The sequence below is a fragment of the Opisthorchis viverrini genome (genome assembly GCF_000715545.1).
Source record: "Opisthorchis viverrini unplaced genomic scaffold opera_v5_40, whole genome shotgun sequence".
Lineage (NCBI taxonomy): Eukaryota > Metazoa > Platyhelminthes > Trematoda > Opisthorchiida > Opisthorchiidae > Opisthorchis > Opisthorchis viverrini.
The window spans coordinates 48995-66250 of NW_008751694.1; the positions used below are offsets into that span (position 1 = coordinate 48995).

General features: G+C 43.7%; 1 protein-coding gene across 1 annotated transcript in view; it reads right to left on the reverse strand.

Annotated features, from left to right (window-relative positions):
* The window catches only part of T265_13110 (hypothetical protein), a gene marked incomplete at both ends in the record, with an annotated part of 76583 nt that overhangs the window by 13217 nt on the left and 46110 nt on the right, over nt 1-17256 (reverse strand). The window contains 11 exons of the mRNA XM_009167263.1: nt 647-793; nt 1184-1319; nt 3624-3772; nt 5867-6001; nt 6490-6624; nt 9673-9743; nt 10979-11072; nt 12062-12263; nt 13571-13697; nt 14988-15138; nt 15709-15935. Of these exons, the coding sequence (XP_009165527.1) occupies nt 647-793; nt 1184-1319; nt 3624-3772; nt 5867-6001; nt 6490-6624; nt 9673-9743; nt 10979-11072; nt 12062-12263; nt 13571-13697; nt 14988-15138; nt 15709-15935 (1574 nt within the window). The remainder of the gene's footprint in view (nt 1-646; nt 794-1183; nt 1320-3623; nt 3773-5866; nt 6002-6489; nt 6625-9672; nt 9744-10978; nt 11073-12061; nt 12264-13570; nt 13698-14987; nt 15139-15708; nt 15936-17256) is intronic.

A 17256-nucleotide genomic window follows, 5' to 3' on the forward strand; every position in this document is an offset into this window, starting at 1 on the left:
TGTCATCCGGGAGACCGTTCAAGACACATTAGTTTGGAATTCGATTCTACAGCACAAATGACCGACTCAGAATTCTGCTGGAGGTTAGCTGACATCAGCCAATGTGTTCCCACATAGCTTCGTAAGTTATGCAAACTACGTAGTTGGAAGTGAAATAACTTCTTTATCAAAACGAACTTAAGGGGCTCAGAGGGATAAGAAAAAAATTTTAACTACCACTCCATTTTACTAAGCGACCATTTGCAGTAAGGGGACAGTTGTGGAAAGATGGGAAGTCTGTATTGCATTATTATGTTGATGATGATTATTATAGTGTAATACAGACTTCCAACCTTCCCACAATTTCATACTTACTATATACGACCTATAAATAAAATGGTTTCACACTTAAAGCCGAACTGGAACTTCTGGATGAAGTGGTGAGCCGGAAAATACAACACTCGGCTAAAGGAGAGAACGACAATATTTAGGTCAGTTGTGGTATATATCCTGGTGGCAAGTTTCACAAATTTGGTTGACTTTCTGAATTGTTTCATTTTCGACCAATATTCGACAATTTGAGCTATAAATGTCTAACTAAACAGGTTCAAAATGAACCGAAATTTCACGTAGAGCAAAAGGGTGTCAAGAAAACTCCAATGCTTACCTCATATTGTTTTTCCAGATTGGATCGACCGGATGAGTCTAACTCACGTAAGTGTTGTAGGTAGTCTGCGAAGTGAGTTGGGCGTATCGTGTGGCACGGGTGTAGAACGTGCTCTCGCAAAGCATCGTGGATGAAGGCGTATTGTTGCTGAGCAACAAAATGCAGGGAAGAGGACGTGATCGATTGACGTATTGTATGGAAAACACTGGTCACATATCCAGCTATACACAACAAGCGATGACATAAAGGTTGATATGACTGGTCATTTGTCATCCGCGGTTAGATTGGGATGATGTAAATAAACTTTATCCAGACTCAGCACGACTACATGTTGAAGAGATTAGGCACAGAAATTACATAGGCGGAAAGTGATTCACAAAATATACAGACACCAAGTGCATATCAATTGCTCGTATGGCCGACCGCAAGCGATCATACCATAGAGGCGAACATTGCTGATGAACATTATGTCCAGGCTTCATCTTCAAGGTACAAAAAATGCCCGGGAAGAAAATGAGTAAGACTGAAATAGCTTACCTCCGTTTGGACCAGCTTCATTCGCTGCTGCCGGATGTGTTCCAGAAAACTACGAATAGTCACCACGTGTTCCACCTTTAGTTGACGAATCAAGCTTTCAATGCATATATATGTGCCTGTGCGACCAACGCCAGCACTGAAATAGAGGTAGCCAAGGCAGACAGCTAGTATAGCGCATATGGCGCGGCGAAAACAAAAACTCGGTAGACAAAGGTTGTGAACACTATACCAGCTGATAAAAAACCATACAATGCCTAGCTGCCATGCCACGGGGGCTAAGATACTGCCAGAACAGCAAGTGAATGTAAACTGTGTAAAGTACGTGACCCGTGATCTGCAATTTGACGATGTCTCTTAATTCACAGGATGACCCGAGTGAAGAAGATTCGTTGAGCAGTTAAGACTTTGAAGGAAGCAATCAGTGTCACCTAGTATCCAAAAGCGACGCAGATCAAGGGGTGAACAATGCCTCAAGAAAAGTTAACAAACACATCATCCAAGCACCACCCAGCATGGGCAACAGAAAGTCTAGGTTGTTCGCTTGTGGGAAAACCACCAGTCCCGGGGTAACCGTTTAAGACTAAACATACATTATAATCAACGAGGAAAAAGGCTACCTTTGATACGGAAGCATACACAGAGTTATCTGTAACTAAGGTGATAGGCTAGAGATGGTTCAAAAGTTAAGGCGTGAACTTCCTGACCTGACGGCCCGTGGTTCGAAGACGACTTCGCCATCTTGACTAATCCTGTTAAGGCACGGATAACTTGGTCACATATCAGCCCACATGCTTACATTAAACAGCAATAACTCTGGGTACTTCAACTCTGCCGTTTTTTAAGAGCGTGAGAGATCGACTGGATGGGAGAGTAAAAGAGGGAGAACTCACAAATTGTGGTTATCTCCTCTGCGGAGACCACCTCTAAGAAAAGACTACTCTTGGCCCAGGCCTTTGAGTCTCCCGTGAGTTTTAGAAATCTAAAGACACCATCGGTTCTTTCTTTCTTTCTCTCAGCTGCAGCACCCTTTCGGTGCCTAACTGCCATGCCACCAGAAGGAAGTACGAGGGCTGGGATACTGCCAGGTTGCCCAAGCCTAGACAGGGGAAGTCGGGAGGCAGAGCTCGGGTTCGGACCACGGACTTTCCGGTCAGTAAATTCGCTCCCTAACCACTTGGGCCATCTCGCCCCCATTGGATAACTCAGACCGTGGGTCGATTTGCAAAAATTTGGGCCAGCTTCTCCCTAAATCTACCACACTCATCTGTCTGATATGCACACCGGTTTTCTGGACCGCCTGAAGAATGTCAGCTAGTGCAAACAAGACCTTGCTGCTGATCGCGCTTCGGTGGAAATAACGATATTCTTCGAGCTGACTCATGCTTTTGCGGAAAAAATGCCTTAAAGTAAGTGATACAACTATGAGTCAATCTGTTAACTATTCGGTCATGTCTAGTGTGTACCCATGAGACATTGGAAAACCAGGCGCCAGCTGGCTAGAGTGCATCTGGTTACTGTTCAGTCCACCCAAAATTCCATGGTATATTGTTATAATCAACACCGACTAGATTTGAAGCTGCCTATATGTTTAGAAAATTTTTGAAAATTGTTTGAAAATTGACTACCAGTACGCAGAGAATTTTTTTGGGAAGGCAACGAGAGATACTGTACATGCTGGTTGTCAGCTTGACGTAGCAACCCTTTTGTTGTTACCGAACATCAATTCAGCACTGCACACACTTGATAGCGGAATTGCAGAAGCAATGAAGTTCGTACACCGCCGGTACCTTGTGAAGTGAACTGAGCAGGATGAGGGATGATGAAAGTGGTTTCCACGAAAATTCAAAATAAGTATGAAAAGCAAACATTCCTATAGAAGCAGCTCCATGTGGGTTACGCGCGAGGGAGACAATAAAACTTTGAGGATTTAGTCGCATGCAGAAAATAAAACTGGGGAAAATGCCCGTAGCTGCGTGGAATTTACTAGCAAATTCACATGTGGCTATTGTCTTGAAGAGGACGAGATTTCAATGGTATAAGTTTGCCGCAACTTCATACAGATAGCCCAGTAGCTAAAAGGCGCGACGGTCGCCAGTAAAAAAACGAATCCGTTTGGTAGTGCGGTGAGGAAAGTCATTGTTCCGGTGAACGGTTGGAAATGTTGCAGTCACTGAAACGGGCCCTTCTTGGTCCGAAAAGGTCCCAAAAAACTTTTCTTGAATAAAGTGAAGTTAACGATAAGCGCTCGATTGTCAGAAATCCATGTGTTGGCGAATGAGTTCAGTGCTTAACTTTGGATAAGTATTGACCACTCTGAACAAATATTGTTACAATAGTGTTGAGAAATCGTTGGAGTCATTCTATACTATCAATGACGAATAACAAATGTCTTATGAGTCAGAGGGAGAAAATACTATGGAGAGCAGGATAAATCGCCTACCTGCAGTGAACCACAATAGGACCGTCTTCCAAGGACCATCGCGAGATGGAAGTTTCGACAAACTTGAGCACTGGAAGTGGGGATGTGGGTACATCGAAATCTCGCCAATCGGTGTACTGATAATGGTAGATCAGGCGCTCTTTACTTCCCTGCACAAAAGAGAATCAACCGTCGAGAAAGGATTTGAGATATAGGGCAAGGAACCTTCGAAAAAGAAACAAGGCAGTTGATGAAAATATTCTACTGATGAGCAGGCGAACTGCCTGTGACCCCGTAGTCCGATAATCTCGAAACAGAGGGCGTGACTGTGAATTCACACATTTTAACGCGTCACTCGCGGTGATAACAATATTCTACCTGTCGGGATAATGTCAATCTAAACACCTAAATTGACGAGGAGCAGCATGCTAAAAAATGTACCAGCTCAATCCGGGTTCTCTTCAGGTGAAGAAGAGTGAATAAAAGCACAAACTTATGAGAAGCCCAGGATATATTCACAGCACCAGTGTTTCACACAAACAACATTTATGATACGGACCATAGGCCAGGAAAATGCAGATTGAAGCAACGAACGAAAACTTGATAGATATCCAGATCCCACCAACTATCATTGTTCTCCTCTCATTACAAGGTATCAAAGCAAATCATCTTGCTTCGTAGTTTTCACTCACGCATATTCATGAAAACCTATCGTTCACAATAACCATCCAAATTAGAAGCTGACAGGCGCCGCATGAAATTGGCAAGCCAAGGACATGTAAGATGATCGAGAATTCGGAGCATCCGATGCTCAGAACGAAAACTGTTCAAACACTAGGAGACACCTACTTTGATACAGCAGTGGTACGACACGGTTGCCTATACTCATCCATCACGAAACATGTCCCTGTCGAACAGACATGCTGGCACCTTCTAGAGATGCTTTCTCAGTGGAAACAGTAGTGTGATAACATCCACCCTCCTTAAACCGGGAAAAAATACACACCTCGGTTTGTTTTCCAGATCCGCTAGGTACCGAGTAATGAAATGACCGGGAACTAGCGGGACACACGAACATCTGGGCGCCAGATTTGAACTGACACAAGCCAGGAGTGAAACAAATGGCATAAACAGATGCGCAACAGTGACAAGGTACATGTTGGCAACAGACTGATTTCCTGCATATCGTTCGTGTCGTTGGGTTGGATCTGCGGTTATCGCGATCGGAATAAGGGTTATAAAGTTATAGCACACAATATCGTCAACGTCATGTGCGATAGAAAACACAGGAAAAGCGGAAAATATCCCAGAAATTGGCTAAGAAGTGTATTATGATAAGTAGGCATTTCAGTTCAGACACGGGTAAATCAGACAGAATTAACCTAGACTGCATGAGCCAAATGAGCGGACAGGGTATCAGATTCCGGTACGTCAACGTGTAGAGGACCCAAGGACAACCGAATCAACAAAGACGACGATACGAGAAAGAACTAGCTATTCGAAACCGTATTAAAGTGTGCGCTAGAGAGATTGGAAAACGGCTATAGGAAAGATGGGAGTCCGAAAAATCCTCAAAAAGCAGTGAACTGGTAATTGGTATTGACGAGCATGGATTGATTTCCAGTCATACAGCAACCGAAGACAGGCTTGTGAGATAGAGAGCAACCTACGTTCGCCAGGTTCGAATCAACAGACATTCATACATCATTTGGATGATAACACACTTAATGGTGGCAACAGACACATGCTCCCCCGTCCAAAAACCCGTTTCGTCATATGGCATTTGACAGGCAAAATTCTAGTGTTGTGTTGAGAGTATCGAAATACGGACAACTATCAGATAACATATGTTCGTTTTGTCACAGTAAAATGGAAGAGAACAGGCGATCGAGGAGTAACCACAAAAGGGAATATCACACAGTCCTAAAACGAAACACCATAATCGCTTATTTCTGTTATGCTCATAGCCTGTTAGATCCATAGCGTGCATGTAATACCGTTCAGTTTGCGGATCACATTGCAACATAAGCTGGTCACTGCAAGACAAATCGGCATCAAACACTTGGGGAGCGTCGCAATGGTTTAAAAGGAGCGCAGCAGCACAATCAAGCTAGCTCGCCCAAGCAAGACAAGCAATGCAATCCAGAAATTACGACACTCTATACATTGAATCGATATTATCACAATAGAACAACCAGTTCTGTCTTCTCACGTTTACCGTCTATCAATTTGAGATTGCCTCCGTTTGAAACAGATCCACTTACTCTTTTGCATCGTACATGACGAATGACAAACACACGGATTGTGAAGAAGGCGCGAACTGTTTCAGAAACCATCCTCACGGATATGTTACCGTAGAGTTGTTGCCCACTGGTAGGCCAGTATTTATCGCATTTGCGCTGAATGGTGGAGAAAAAATGGTCAGAATGAATAAACCAAGTCAGTGAAACCGATCAAACGGATGAACGCAGGAAGCAATCAGTATCGAAATGGTTATGACAAAAAATATCACGACAATTCGCAGCTTAAATTTCTGGTATGATTCACCCGCGGTACTTTCGCACAGCGGCGCACCAAACCGGACGTGTATGGGACGAAAAACGAACTGGGCGTTCAATTAAGTCGGCAATGTCACCGCAATCAACCGAATACAGGCTGTGACGAGAAAACAATCTGGAAAGATACTTGGATATTTGGTTTAATCACCAGGAGCGCAAACTTCTTTCGAACACACAAGTACCACTAATATGTGTTTAGAAGCTGTACAGATATCACCGAGATCACAGTGAGTTGGCTTGCATCGGCTATACATTCACTGGCACGGAAATCAGACGCGTCATGACCGAGCGAGGTAGCACTCACTAGTGATTGCAATGCAAAAACTCACCCGCCCGCGTTCAATGAAGTTTGAGATCATAACAATCACGTTGCAACTTTGTTCCCAAACCATCAGCCAGAAGTCGTCGAAAGTAGCAGGGATGGGTCCCTGAGCAGCAATGTATGCCGCACGCCGGTGATAACCCTGGAAAGAAACATGAACAGCTGGGAAAATGAATAAGTGGGCTTCATCAGCCGAAATACCACGCAACAGTTTGAAATTGCGTTCGTAAACAAGATTGTTCCCTCCTCCAATTTTATACCCATGATATTCAGCAAAAAGTCTTTAAATTTGGTCGTAAAATACTTGGTCCTCTGAATGGAAGTAATAAACACACTATGACTGAAAATGCGAGTTTTAGGGAGGTAATTAATGAGATAACCCTGATTTGCAGGACAGGTTGTGGAACCACCTGATAATCTACCGGATGCACAACCAAAGCCTGTAGAGATGTTATAACACCTGGTACTTATGTAAGGAGTGATCCGCATCACGTGGTAGAAGGTGGGGGCAAATAAACGAGAAGCTGTAAAGGTGGATGATATACCCCGGCCCTGAGAACTTCGACGCACAGGGTAACGCGGATCTAACCTAACCCGAGGGCAAGCAAGGCACAAACGTCTTGCGCAAGATACTACTGTACATATCAGACGTTTTTGGAGGGGTATCGGGATTTCGGTATGTGTTCAATTATTTCGATCGTACTGAGTAAGGCACCGACGGTAACGGTGGGCGCTTGGGCGATAGAATTGTGTGGTTTTCAAGGTTGACCTTTTCGCATCGGGATCTCGGTATGTGTTCAATGTATTTCGATCGTACTGAGTAATGCACCGGCGGTAACGGTGGACGCTTGGGCGATAGGATTGTGTGGTTTTCAAGGTTGACCTTTTCCATCCCACCTTTCTCAGGGAAGGCAACATAGGTGCTTCTGTGAATATGGAGCTGCTGGTCATTGGGGGGGGGGGGGGGGGCTTGCGGNGAGTTAAAGTCAGTAGAATCCGTGGGGTTACTCCAGTATCTAAACCCGGTCGGTGGATGAATCGTCCGAAGCACCTGGAAGATGGATTACAACGTTCCTTAAACGAGTATATACCGATCAACAGATGACTTAGCTTGACTGGGTTTGGAGGGCATAAGGAAGCTTAACTGCTAGGTAGTTGAATTTATAAACTCTGACAAGACGCTTAAGATACGTTTTAGGGAAAAGATGTTGGACTATAGAAACTGTGTCCGAATGAGGTAGAAGAGCGGGGCACCCAAATAAACAACAAACACATCACAAAAGGAGTAGGCATTGTGTTTATCAGTTTGTGCAAGGACAGTACAAAAGTGCTCGGTAGCACAATGCGGAAAATCGCCGATTCAAAATTCAACCCCTTGACACATTCGGCTCATCTAGAAAACCTGGTTGTTTATGGTACAAGAAATTATGAGCTGGCTGGCTGACTGACATTTCCCATCTGAAGTCTGGGCTGTGTTGGTGAAGACAGACCATTGTGAAGACTGGGTATCCTGCGTTGTCAATCAGCTACTGTTTCATTGGAGCGGTGAAAACTGAGTGTTCACGTTCAATAGACCCATTAAGGAAACCAAGGGCGGAACATATTAAATTATAAGGTACAGACTGTTGAATCTTTACCCACGAATCAGTGTTACTGCTGGCTGAGTGTGGCTTGAGCAGCGTTTCGCACGCCGATGTCATACAATCAATAACAACTCGTTTACATGGCTTCTGAACGGAAGGTTTCTCGCAGGCTGAGTCAACTGTGTTCCAACTTTGAGGACTTGATGTTGAATAGCTTATCGTCAGGTATAACAGTAGGTAAACCACTCAGGTGGACGACACTAGCACATACTGACCACTGGATCATGAAGATATTCAAGAACTAGTTTGATATAACAGATGCCCTTTACTGAGATAGATGACTGGTCAGGGACACGTCCCTGAGGGCGTATCATCAAAAAGGCTATAGACCGGGAAACGCCGTTATTTTCTACAATCAGCACAAGAGCATTATGGTAATAATTGACCTAGACCTCTCTCATTACCACCAAAACTCTGTCTATGGTGAACTGGATCGCATAGGTGCCTGCTATTTGCGGTTATCTCCCATCCGGTAAACAATCATCGCGAAACATGGGGCTAACGGGATGTGGCGATGGTGTTGTCAGTGTGTGGTGCATTCATGGTTGGCAACCGCGTGCTACCTGGACTCAATGACGATACTTTATAGAGGACGATATCCGTCATAATGGGATTCCACACTCCACCAGGACAACATAAACTCCCGGTCAGTGGTTAGGCGTACGAACCACATGACTACCGAAGTCGTGGTCGTAATTTAATGCACAGGGACTGGAGAAGCCAATTTGAACAGACGTCAGATCTGACGAAATGGACAGTTGAAACCATTCCAATCCAAAAAACTTTCTGACGACTGCAGCCCATCACCATTCCAATCCAAAAAAACTTTCTGACGACTGCAGCCCATCCCATCCAGCCTGAAGCTGACGGTGCAAAACCTATAGGGGAGGCGCTGTCGATGTCCCTGTACAGCGACCCCCATATCACCCTATGATTGTGTCCCAGCGACTCGGTGTATCTTGAAACCGATTCTTTTTTCTCCAAGTGAAGGTTTCCGTAAAGTGAGAGTAAGGTCTGATACGCACTTCTTATCAGGCGAACTTACACAAACAAACTTATCAACCAACTGTAATCAGAGTGGCATCTTTTTATTTCTCTATTCTGTTCAGGTACCTTTTGTGACAATGGGAATGGCATGGGGTTAGGTGCAAGATTTTCCGAACCTGTCCACAATGCTCTCAGTTTGACAAGCACCACTCTGCAGCAGTTATTCCGCCCCTTTAGTGTAGGCCAGTCAGGACATTCGCATAGGGGACGGAGAAACTCCATTCAAGCGAGAGTGATGTGAAAACAAAGTGTCAACCGTCGCCCCCTACACACATTGGGTTGGGTGTGCAATCCTGAGTGCTGATATTTCGCCCCGTCTTTTGTAGTAAGCACCTACCATAGTGAGGTGTTCGTTCAGCGTGAAATTTACTATTTGGAAGTGAAACATCGACACGAATGGCAGATAATACACGAAAATCAGACAGGAAGAGGCGCACCGTCGTATGTGTCCATGGGAACTTAAAGGAAAATGGATACTGAGAAAAAAGGGAAAGACTCACGTCGATATAATTCGCATTGATGTAGTCGCTCTTGCGACCAACTTCCTTCAGAATCACTCGAGTGTGGTCATCTAGAAGGAAAGTGCCGACACGATAACTTAACAACTAAGCTTCCTATTGTGAGGCAAAATATGATAACAAAGGAATTAGTAGTGAGGTTATCGGATATAGGGACTTTTCTCGCAAAGAAAGAAACGAGGAACAACGCGCTGTAGCTAGGAGGTGGGACAGGGCATTTTGAATGGACAGGTTCGAAAGGCACATCAGGTCAAAAACCAATTTACTGAAAATGCCCTGTTCCCACTAAGTTCCACGCGGGTCGGAATGAAAACATAACCACTCAAAACAACAGCACCTGGTTGTACGAGGCTATAAATCATACTGTGTGACTACCGACTTATATCTGTTGATGTTATGATCATATTGCTACAGCTGGCGAGTAGCTTCCTTACAGCGGGAAAACACACGCAACGCTCAGCAACGTCAGCTCCGATACGACCAGGAAAGCTGTTTGGAACTCTCAAGATGTCCTTATACAGAAACCTTAGCAAAAATAATGCAACACCAAGCAATGTTAATAAACCGGAGAGTAATCACCAGGAATGAACCTACGCGAAACAGACTTCAAGCAAAAAATTATATATTTTATGGGTCTGTCGTCCGTGGGTGACTACTATTTACTCAAAAATCCAGCCTGGGAAAATCCGTCTATCGATAGGATGGCTATCAATGTCAGTAAAGATTGAATCGTAACGAATAAACTAATGGTTGGCACTTAGTTCAACTATTCAGCAGAGAAGCATACGTCACTGCTGCTAAAACACTCGGAGACGTTCAGGGAAAGTGGGAGGAGATGGAATTGATGCACGGCGATTGGTATAGTTCTGTTAGGATAAACTGACACGGTCGTGGCAATGCTCTTCGCTAATGTTACCATAATTGATGGTAATTGACCGTCTATCATGATTGGAAGTACGCATTTCCTGCACAAGAGAAATTCCCTTTCATTTAATCTCACAATATTGGTATAATCATGGAGGATGAATTGCGTGTGACAAGCAAATGCTTGTTGGGGATGAAGATGGATACTTTTTGCACTGAGTATCTTAAAGGCTGTTCAACCCAACCCACGTCGATCGCAAGACAGACACCGATTTGATAAAACAAGCAGGATGGTGTAACTCAGTAGTCTGTAGCTAAAAGTCAACCGTATGCTTGAATAAGTCACACTCATACACCAGTCTGCAACACTTCATCTACTTCAGACATCAGACAGAATAATAATTAAACGGAGAGGGTGACTCACATGCGAGGACGTTGGAATAACGATTTTTGCTCATATTTTCCGATAACTTAGCTACGTTTGTGGTCCAATCCGAAGATACAGTGCGTTCGATAGCCTGTAATTAGACCAGAGATAGAGAAATGGGAACGGTAACGGCATGGGCAGCGTTTCGGGTGGAGACTGGAACGAAAAAGCCAAACGAGTCGGGGTGATTTGATCTGAATTTAATGAGATACGCTATCACTCGTCACATCTAGAAAGTTGAACAGAAAAACTTTTCACTTAAGGTGTACGAAGTTGATAGGTAAGCGTCATAAGGTCGTCAGGAAATACTCAGGACGCATATGCGAAACCAAGTGAAGCGATAAATAAACGAGAACAATGATTGACAGCATCAACACACACACATGAACGAACTGTGTTCGCGAGTCATTTCGACTGGATTCGAATGGTGAATCGAAAATGGTTACTTTGTGGTACCACAAGGATTACAAGTAAACCAGTAACTTTGGGAGAATGAACGGCACCGGTGTGGAGAACTCACTAAATTGTTACGTTCCCGTTGCCTCATTGTAGGTATGTGCTTTTTAACGAGTGGTTTTAAATTCGCAGAGACCTCTATCCGACCCTATACCAGGGAAGTTAACTGGAGAGCAGAGACAACAAATTGCTAGGTTACCTATAGCACCAGACTGCGCGAATGGAGATTCTCATTCTACTTTAGCCAGGTGCAGCAGGCACAAGTGACGCGAAAGAGGATAACGAAGTGATACTGTGAGCTACAGTAGCTGCGTTCCTGCACACCTATTCTAACCCAAGACTTTTCTGATTGAGTTGTTATTTTGTATAGAGAGATCGGGTTTAGATAACCTCTCCTGGAGAAAGCTACACAGTTCAAGGGATCAACCAACAATGGTTTCATATGAGGATGGTCTCAGTAGAATATACAACCCAACACAAACAAATGTAAACGGACATTTGGAGACCTATGGAGAGAGGAGGCACAAACAATTACAAGTAGGCGTTACACGCATTAGCAGTCTAGCGGTAATAAAGTTGGGGAAACAGAAACAAATTGAAGTGCAAATGAAGAATAAAGCAAACCTCAAACTCAGCCTGAAATCCTGCATCATTGTCGGCATGTGCCGCTGCCACATACGCGCGTAGTTCAGACCGCGGTATCGGCTTGTATGTTGTTTTGTTCAGTCTAAGTGGTACCGCTCGACGATACTTGGCACTCGGAGTTTCCGTCGACCGGCGACAAAAGACCGAGCGTTGACAGAGGAGTAAGATACATTTCAGTCGACTGGTAAAGAAAAATCAGACGAAGTGATTCAAATGGTTGGTTGCACCAAATGCATGATTACTACTGTCAAAGACGGTCGTATATGAAAACGACGACAGAGACTATGGATAATCTGTAGAACGAAGGTAAGCCCTACCCTGAAAGAAACTGTTGGGCATTCACCTTTAGAAAGGACAACCTATAAATGGAAAACTAAACACATACCCTAGTATGTTGAAAAACCAGATGTCCAAATAGCAATAAGAGCTCATTGAGTCAAGTGAAAAAATGCCAACAATTTAATAATCATAGGAATCGTGCTTTCACATTCACACATAACCCGTCATGTCATGAAAACATTAACTGAATTTTCTACCCACGTTAACATTCCGTCACTTTATCAAAAAAATCTCACTTCCTCCCTCTCATTCGAGCTTCATCTGTAAAACCCTCACCTTTCCACTACCACGGCATTTATACCACATGGTTTTCATGCAGCGTCTCTCAAGACAGTGAGAACTGGACGATCGAAGTGCTGTGCTGATCGAAGCTAGGATGCGCCCATCGCCAGTCGAACTAAAACCCAAAGTGCCATTTGAAGTACTACATCAAGCCTGGACGAATGACGTGATTTAGTTTCCGCGGTAGATGTTCCCTTGTACTGTCCACGAAACTAACATCTCACGTTCGACAGCGAAGAAACTATAGACAAGCCATCAAAAAGTCGTACCGAATGGGAACCATCGAAAAAAGCCATGGTCGTGGATTAAACATCGATACATAATCTGAACTCTGTGGAGACTTGATTTCCCTACGCAATAAAAACTTCGAGGTGCTTAAACCTCGCGTCCATATATAAGCGTGTCTCCGTGCTTCGGAATGAACAGCCCCAAAACATCAGCAACATCAGTGTTGACACTAATGCTCTACTGCCGTACATCCACAATTTATTTACTTATACTTAGAGCCTGAAGTGAAACAAGAGAAAAGTTCATGAGGAAGGGACCTGGTGCTATCCGGCTGCATGTATATTGTGGGACACACACCTCCGAACTGGAAAGAAACTGACAACACGAACGCCAGTGACATCGATTAGCCACCATTTCCTGCAATGCCTCCAAGCAGTAGCAGTTTGGCACAGCTCGAGAAAGTGAATTGTCACCAGATGCGGAATAGTAGAGATAAGAACATCACCCCTGATACAACTAACGCACGAAACAACGTTGATTCCGTAAAATACTTACGTATGAGCATCGCTTCATGGAACAAAGTAGATTATTCGCTGTACCCAATAGGTATGAGCCATTCAACAGAAAATTCGGACTTACTTGGCAAAGCATGCAGCCAAAGTGACTGAAGCAAACACAAGTAGCGTAATTGAAGTGATACTGAGGATTGCGGTATTGTCAAGTTTGAAGTTCGAATTAGAATTCATCCTCCAGTGGGCTGGTGCACCTGAATATAGCGATAGAGGAACAGGCATTCATGTATCGGGCACACGTTTGAGAATGTGGAAGGAATGAACAGAAGAAAGGGGGTTGGACAGTGCGTGGGGGTTGGGATGTGATCGTACCCAAGAATGCTTTCATTCTTATCGTAGGCAGTTGTCTTTATGTTCTGAGGTATATTCAACATTAATGATAAGTACTGCCTTGGGTTTGGTACGCTGCTACTACACCGTAAGGTATTTTGGTGACTGTCTGACAAGGTCACACTTATTCACAGATGATCGTGAGTCTGTGGTTTTGTTTTTAGTACGTAAGCGAATTGCGGGCTGAGGTTCTGATGATTCCTCCGCATAACGTCCTTTTTCCCCCAATTGTATTCACAAATTATTCCCAAAAATTCTACTCACGACGAAATTTCATGTCCAAAAGGTAGATGAAGCGAGGAGTTCAAGTGATCTAAGCTTCACCCAACCAAGACTGTTAAACGGTCGATTGTCTGAAATAGAACTAATTGTAAAATGGAATACGAATCTAGAAAACACGATCCCACGCAATTAAAAATGAATCCGAGGTGAAAACAATGAACTTTTCTGGAAAATTGATATCATGTCAGAGTAGCTAACTTGATGACTCACCAACTACCAAGATGCCTGAGGCAATCACTAGGCTGACAAAATAAACAAGATCTAGTGAGATCGTTTCCAGCTGGCTAAACTTACTGTGATAAGGATCTTAATGACTTTCCACCCAATTTCAGCCAAGCGTATGAGCCTAGTACTCCGTTCTGATTGATAACACACCGGAAGAAACTTGAGGGCTGTCCAAAAAAGGAGAAACCCAATTCCAGAGTGGAAAAACGGGGTTTTTAGTTCATCAGCAATACAAATTGCGGAATACTTTCGACATCAACAGGCCATGGTGAGGTACCTAAGGAGGTATTTTCTTTCCCAAAAAGACAGCCTCCATAGCATATCCCCGTCTATCGTCTGAATTATACGAGTTAGTACGATTCAATCGACTGAAACGACAGTTGTCCTCTAGCTAAGCTCTGGCAAGCGAGGGTAGCAAACTCAGACCCAGCGGCAAAGATACCAACGGTGCACCTTCATAAGTCCGCAAACAATTCCACCTGGATAGTCTAAATCATCTTCAATTTGTAGATCGTAAGTAGTTGCAAATGGCCCAGCCTCAAATAAGAAATATCAAACGCCGTGAAAAAAAGTATTACGAGGTAGAGCCGAGGTTGCAAGACGACTGGTTTCTTAGAAGAGCATGTACTAAGGGGTGAATAACTTACTCCGCAAATCCAAAGGGACACTGTTTGAATCTACACTCTCCACTTCACAAGATCCTTCCGGAGGACATACCTCACGCTTGCGCACAGATCGAACGGTGAATAGAGCCTTTTCTGATTTGGAATGTTGCACAATCGACCATGGGAGGATAGTCTAGAGGGGGAGGTATAACAATATGATATATAAATAGCGTTACTTATAGCATATATAACAATATGAATATAACAATGTCAGTGAAAATAACGGTACTATTATCAGTCAGCGCTCAATAATCCTGCATTGAATAATAGTGAGGGGCGAAAACGAAAGGAAAAGGACAGTTCAGTCTCGAAATTTAACATGATAACGATAGCTCTCTTATAACATTAAGGGAGAAAATCCATTGACGTACAAAACCCGATACAGAAACATTCCTCCCGGAAGAAGCCTGGTCTGTGAACCAAGGCAGAGATTCGGAAGCCTAGAGAAGCAGACAGTTATATATACGTTAAGATAACCTCAAAGGATAAGTTTTACAATATAGCTTGTAAGGAAATAGAATATTGGTGCTGAACACTGATTTAGTGCTACTGAGGACGATGGCAATCTTCTGCTATTTTGTTGCCAATATGACCCAAGGACGAAGAATGTAGACGCTGACGCTCGAAAACATATACCTGAGGTTGAAATGAAAAGACTCGTTATGACAGCTAACACCAAAACAAGACTAAACCAACTTCTCACCGATTGAAAATTCTGTGAAACTCCACAGTTGCAGAAAGCCTGATGAGCAGAATTGAAAGTTTGCGTCCGAAGACAGCTGGGTTCAACAGACAACTGAGGAAGCAGCCAGCAAATGGTGTACTGTAACTGGTCAATAACGTTCGCGCATAGGCCGAGACAAGTCCAATTGAGCAGGATGTCGTTCGAATCCAGGAAAGTCGCTGATAATAACTCGGGGGGTTTGGGAGCTGGATGGATAACAGGGACAGGTAAATGCGAATGTTGGTATGAGCCCGTTTGCCCCAAACAAATATAGCAGGCAAAGTTTGAATGCTGGCTTGCTAATTTATGGTAAGGATGAGAGCAGTATAACAATAAGGCTATGTTACTCAAGCCCAGCTGTTCTGAATTCGGCATGAATAGTGGTGTAATTCTTGCTATATGACTACTAGGTATGCGTAACACATGACTGTTTCTTGCTGCCGAAACATTCTACAAGTGAGTTGCTGAAAAGCCCTCTGCTAAACAACTATTTGTGCACTGTCTAGTGGGGACACATTACTCATAAGGCAACTGCAAAATTTCGATAACCCACGATAGGCTTCGCCCTTCTTGAGGTTTATCAGGTAGGCACAGTCCCCGAGTTTCTGTCAACCTTATGTTCTACGTGTGCCAACCTGGTAAATACATGGAAGTGCTTCCTGCCTTGAGCAAAATACTGCTTTGAGAACAAAAATAACGCAGACTGGTGAAGGCGGTGCAGACTTCGGTAGTATTCGCATTGACTTATTTGAGTAGTTTGTTCAAGCAGTAGTATCCTAGTGTAAACCGTTAGTACGCACAAACGCCACGTATCGGCTTGAACGAATGGCAATAAATAATTCAGAAACGAGTGCCACAACCCCGATAAAAAAGAATGCCTAATTTAAGAGGTAAGGAAATGAGAAGAGTAGTGTGTTCTTGCAAGTCCACGCGTGGAATACTGCCAAGAGTAGCGGCTATTCTTTCTATCAACCCCTTCACCTTTTTTCATGGAAGGGCTTTCGAATAAATTATGGCTGCGTGGTTACGGGGCATCAGTGTTTAACATAGACTGTGTTGTCGATGACGATGATGCTGTCTCCTGAAGGTGGGCAACCAGCATATGAACACATTTTATTCGGATTGTTGGTAAAAGCTTGGGTCGAAAAAATCGCACGCAGGAATGACTGTTCGTGATATGATGAGGGAGGCTCGGCAACATAGGCTGAAACTTACCTGCCAAGACTAAGCATGTCCTGTTTTGTGAGTACAATTGCATCATGTCACAGCAAAACAATACCGTGCAGCAATCAGTGTCCTATAGGCACTATGGCAGAAAGTTCTCGTTATTCAACAGGCACTAACCAACAGGGTAGCGATTGACTTACTCACTAGCAAGTCAAAATCGGAATGATATTTAATTAAAATCACTGCCATACTAATCAGGTGGATGCCATGCATTCGTGAATAAATCGGTCACGATACCGCACACGACCCAAACTAACAAGTTGCCTTACCAGTGAGTTATTTGTTCATTTACGGCATTCC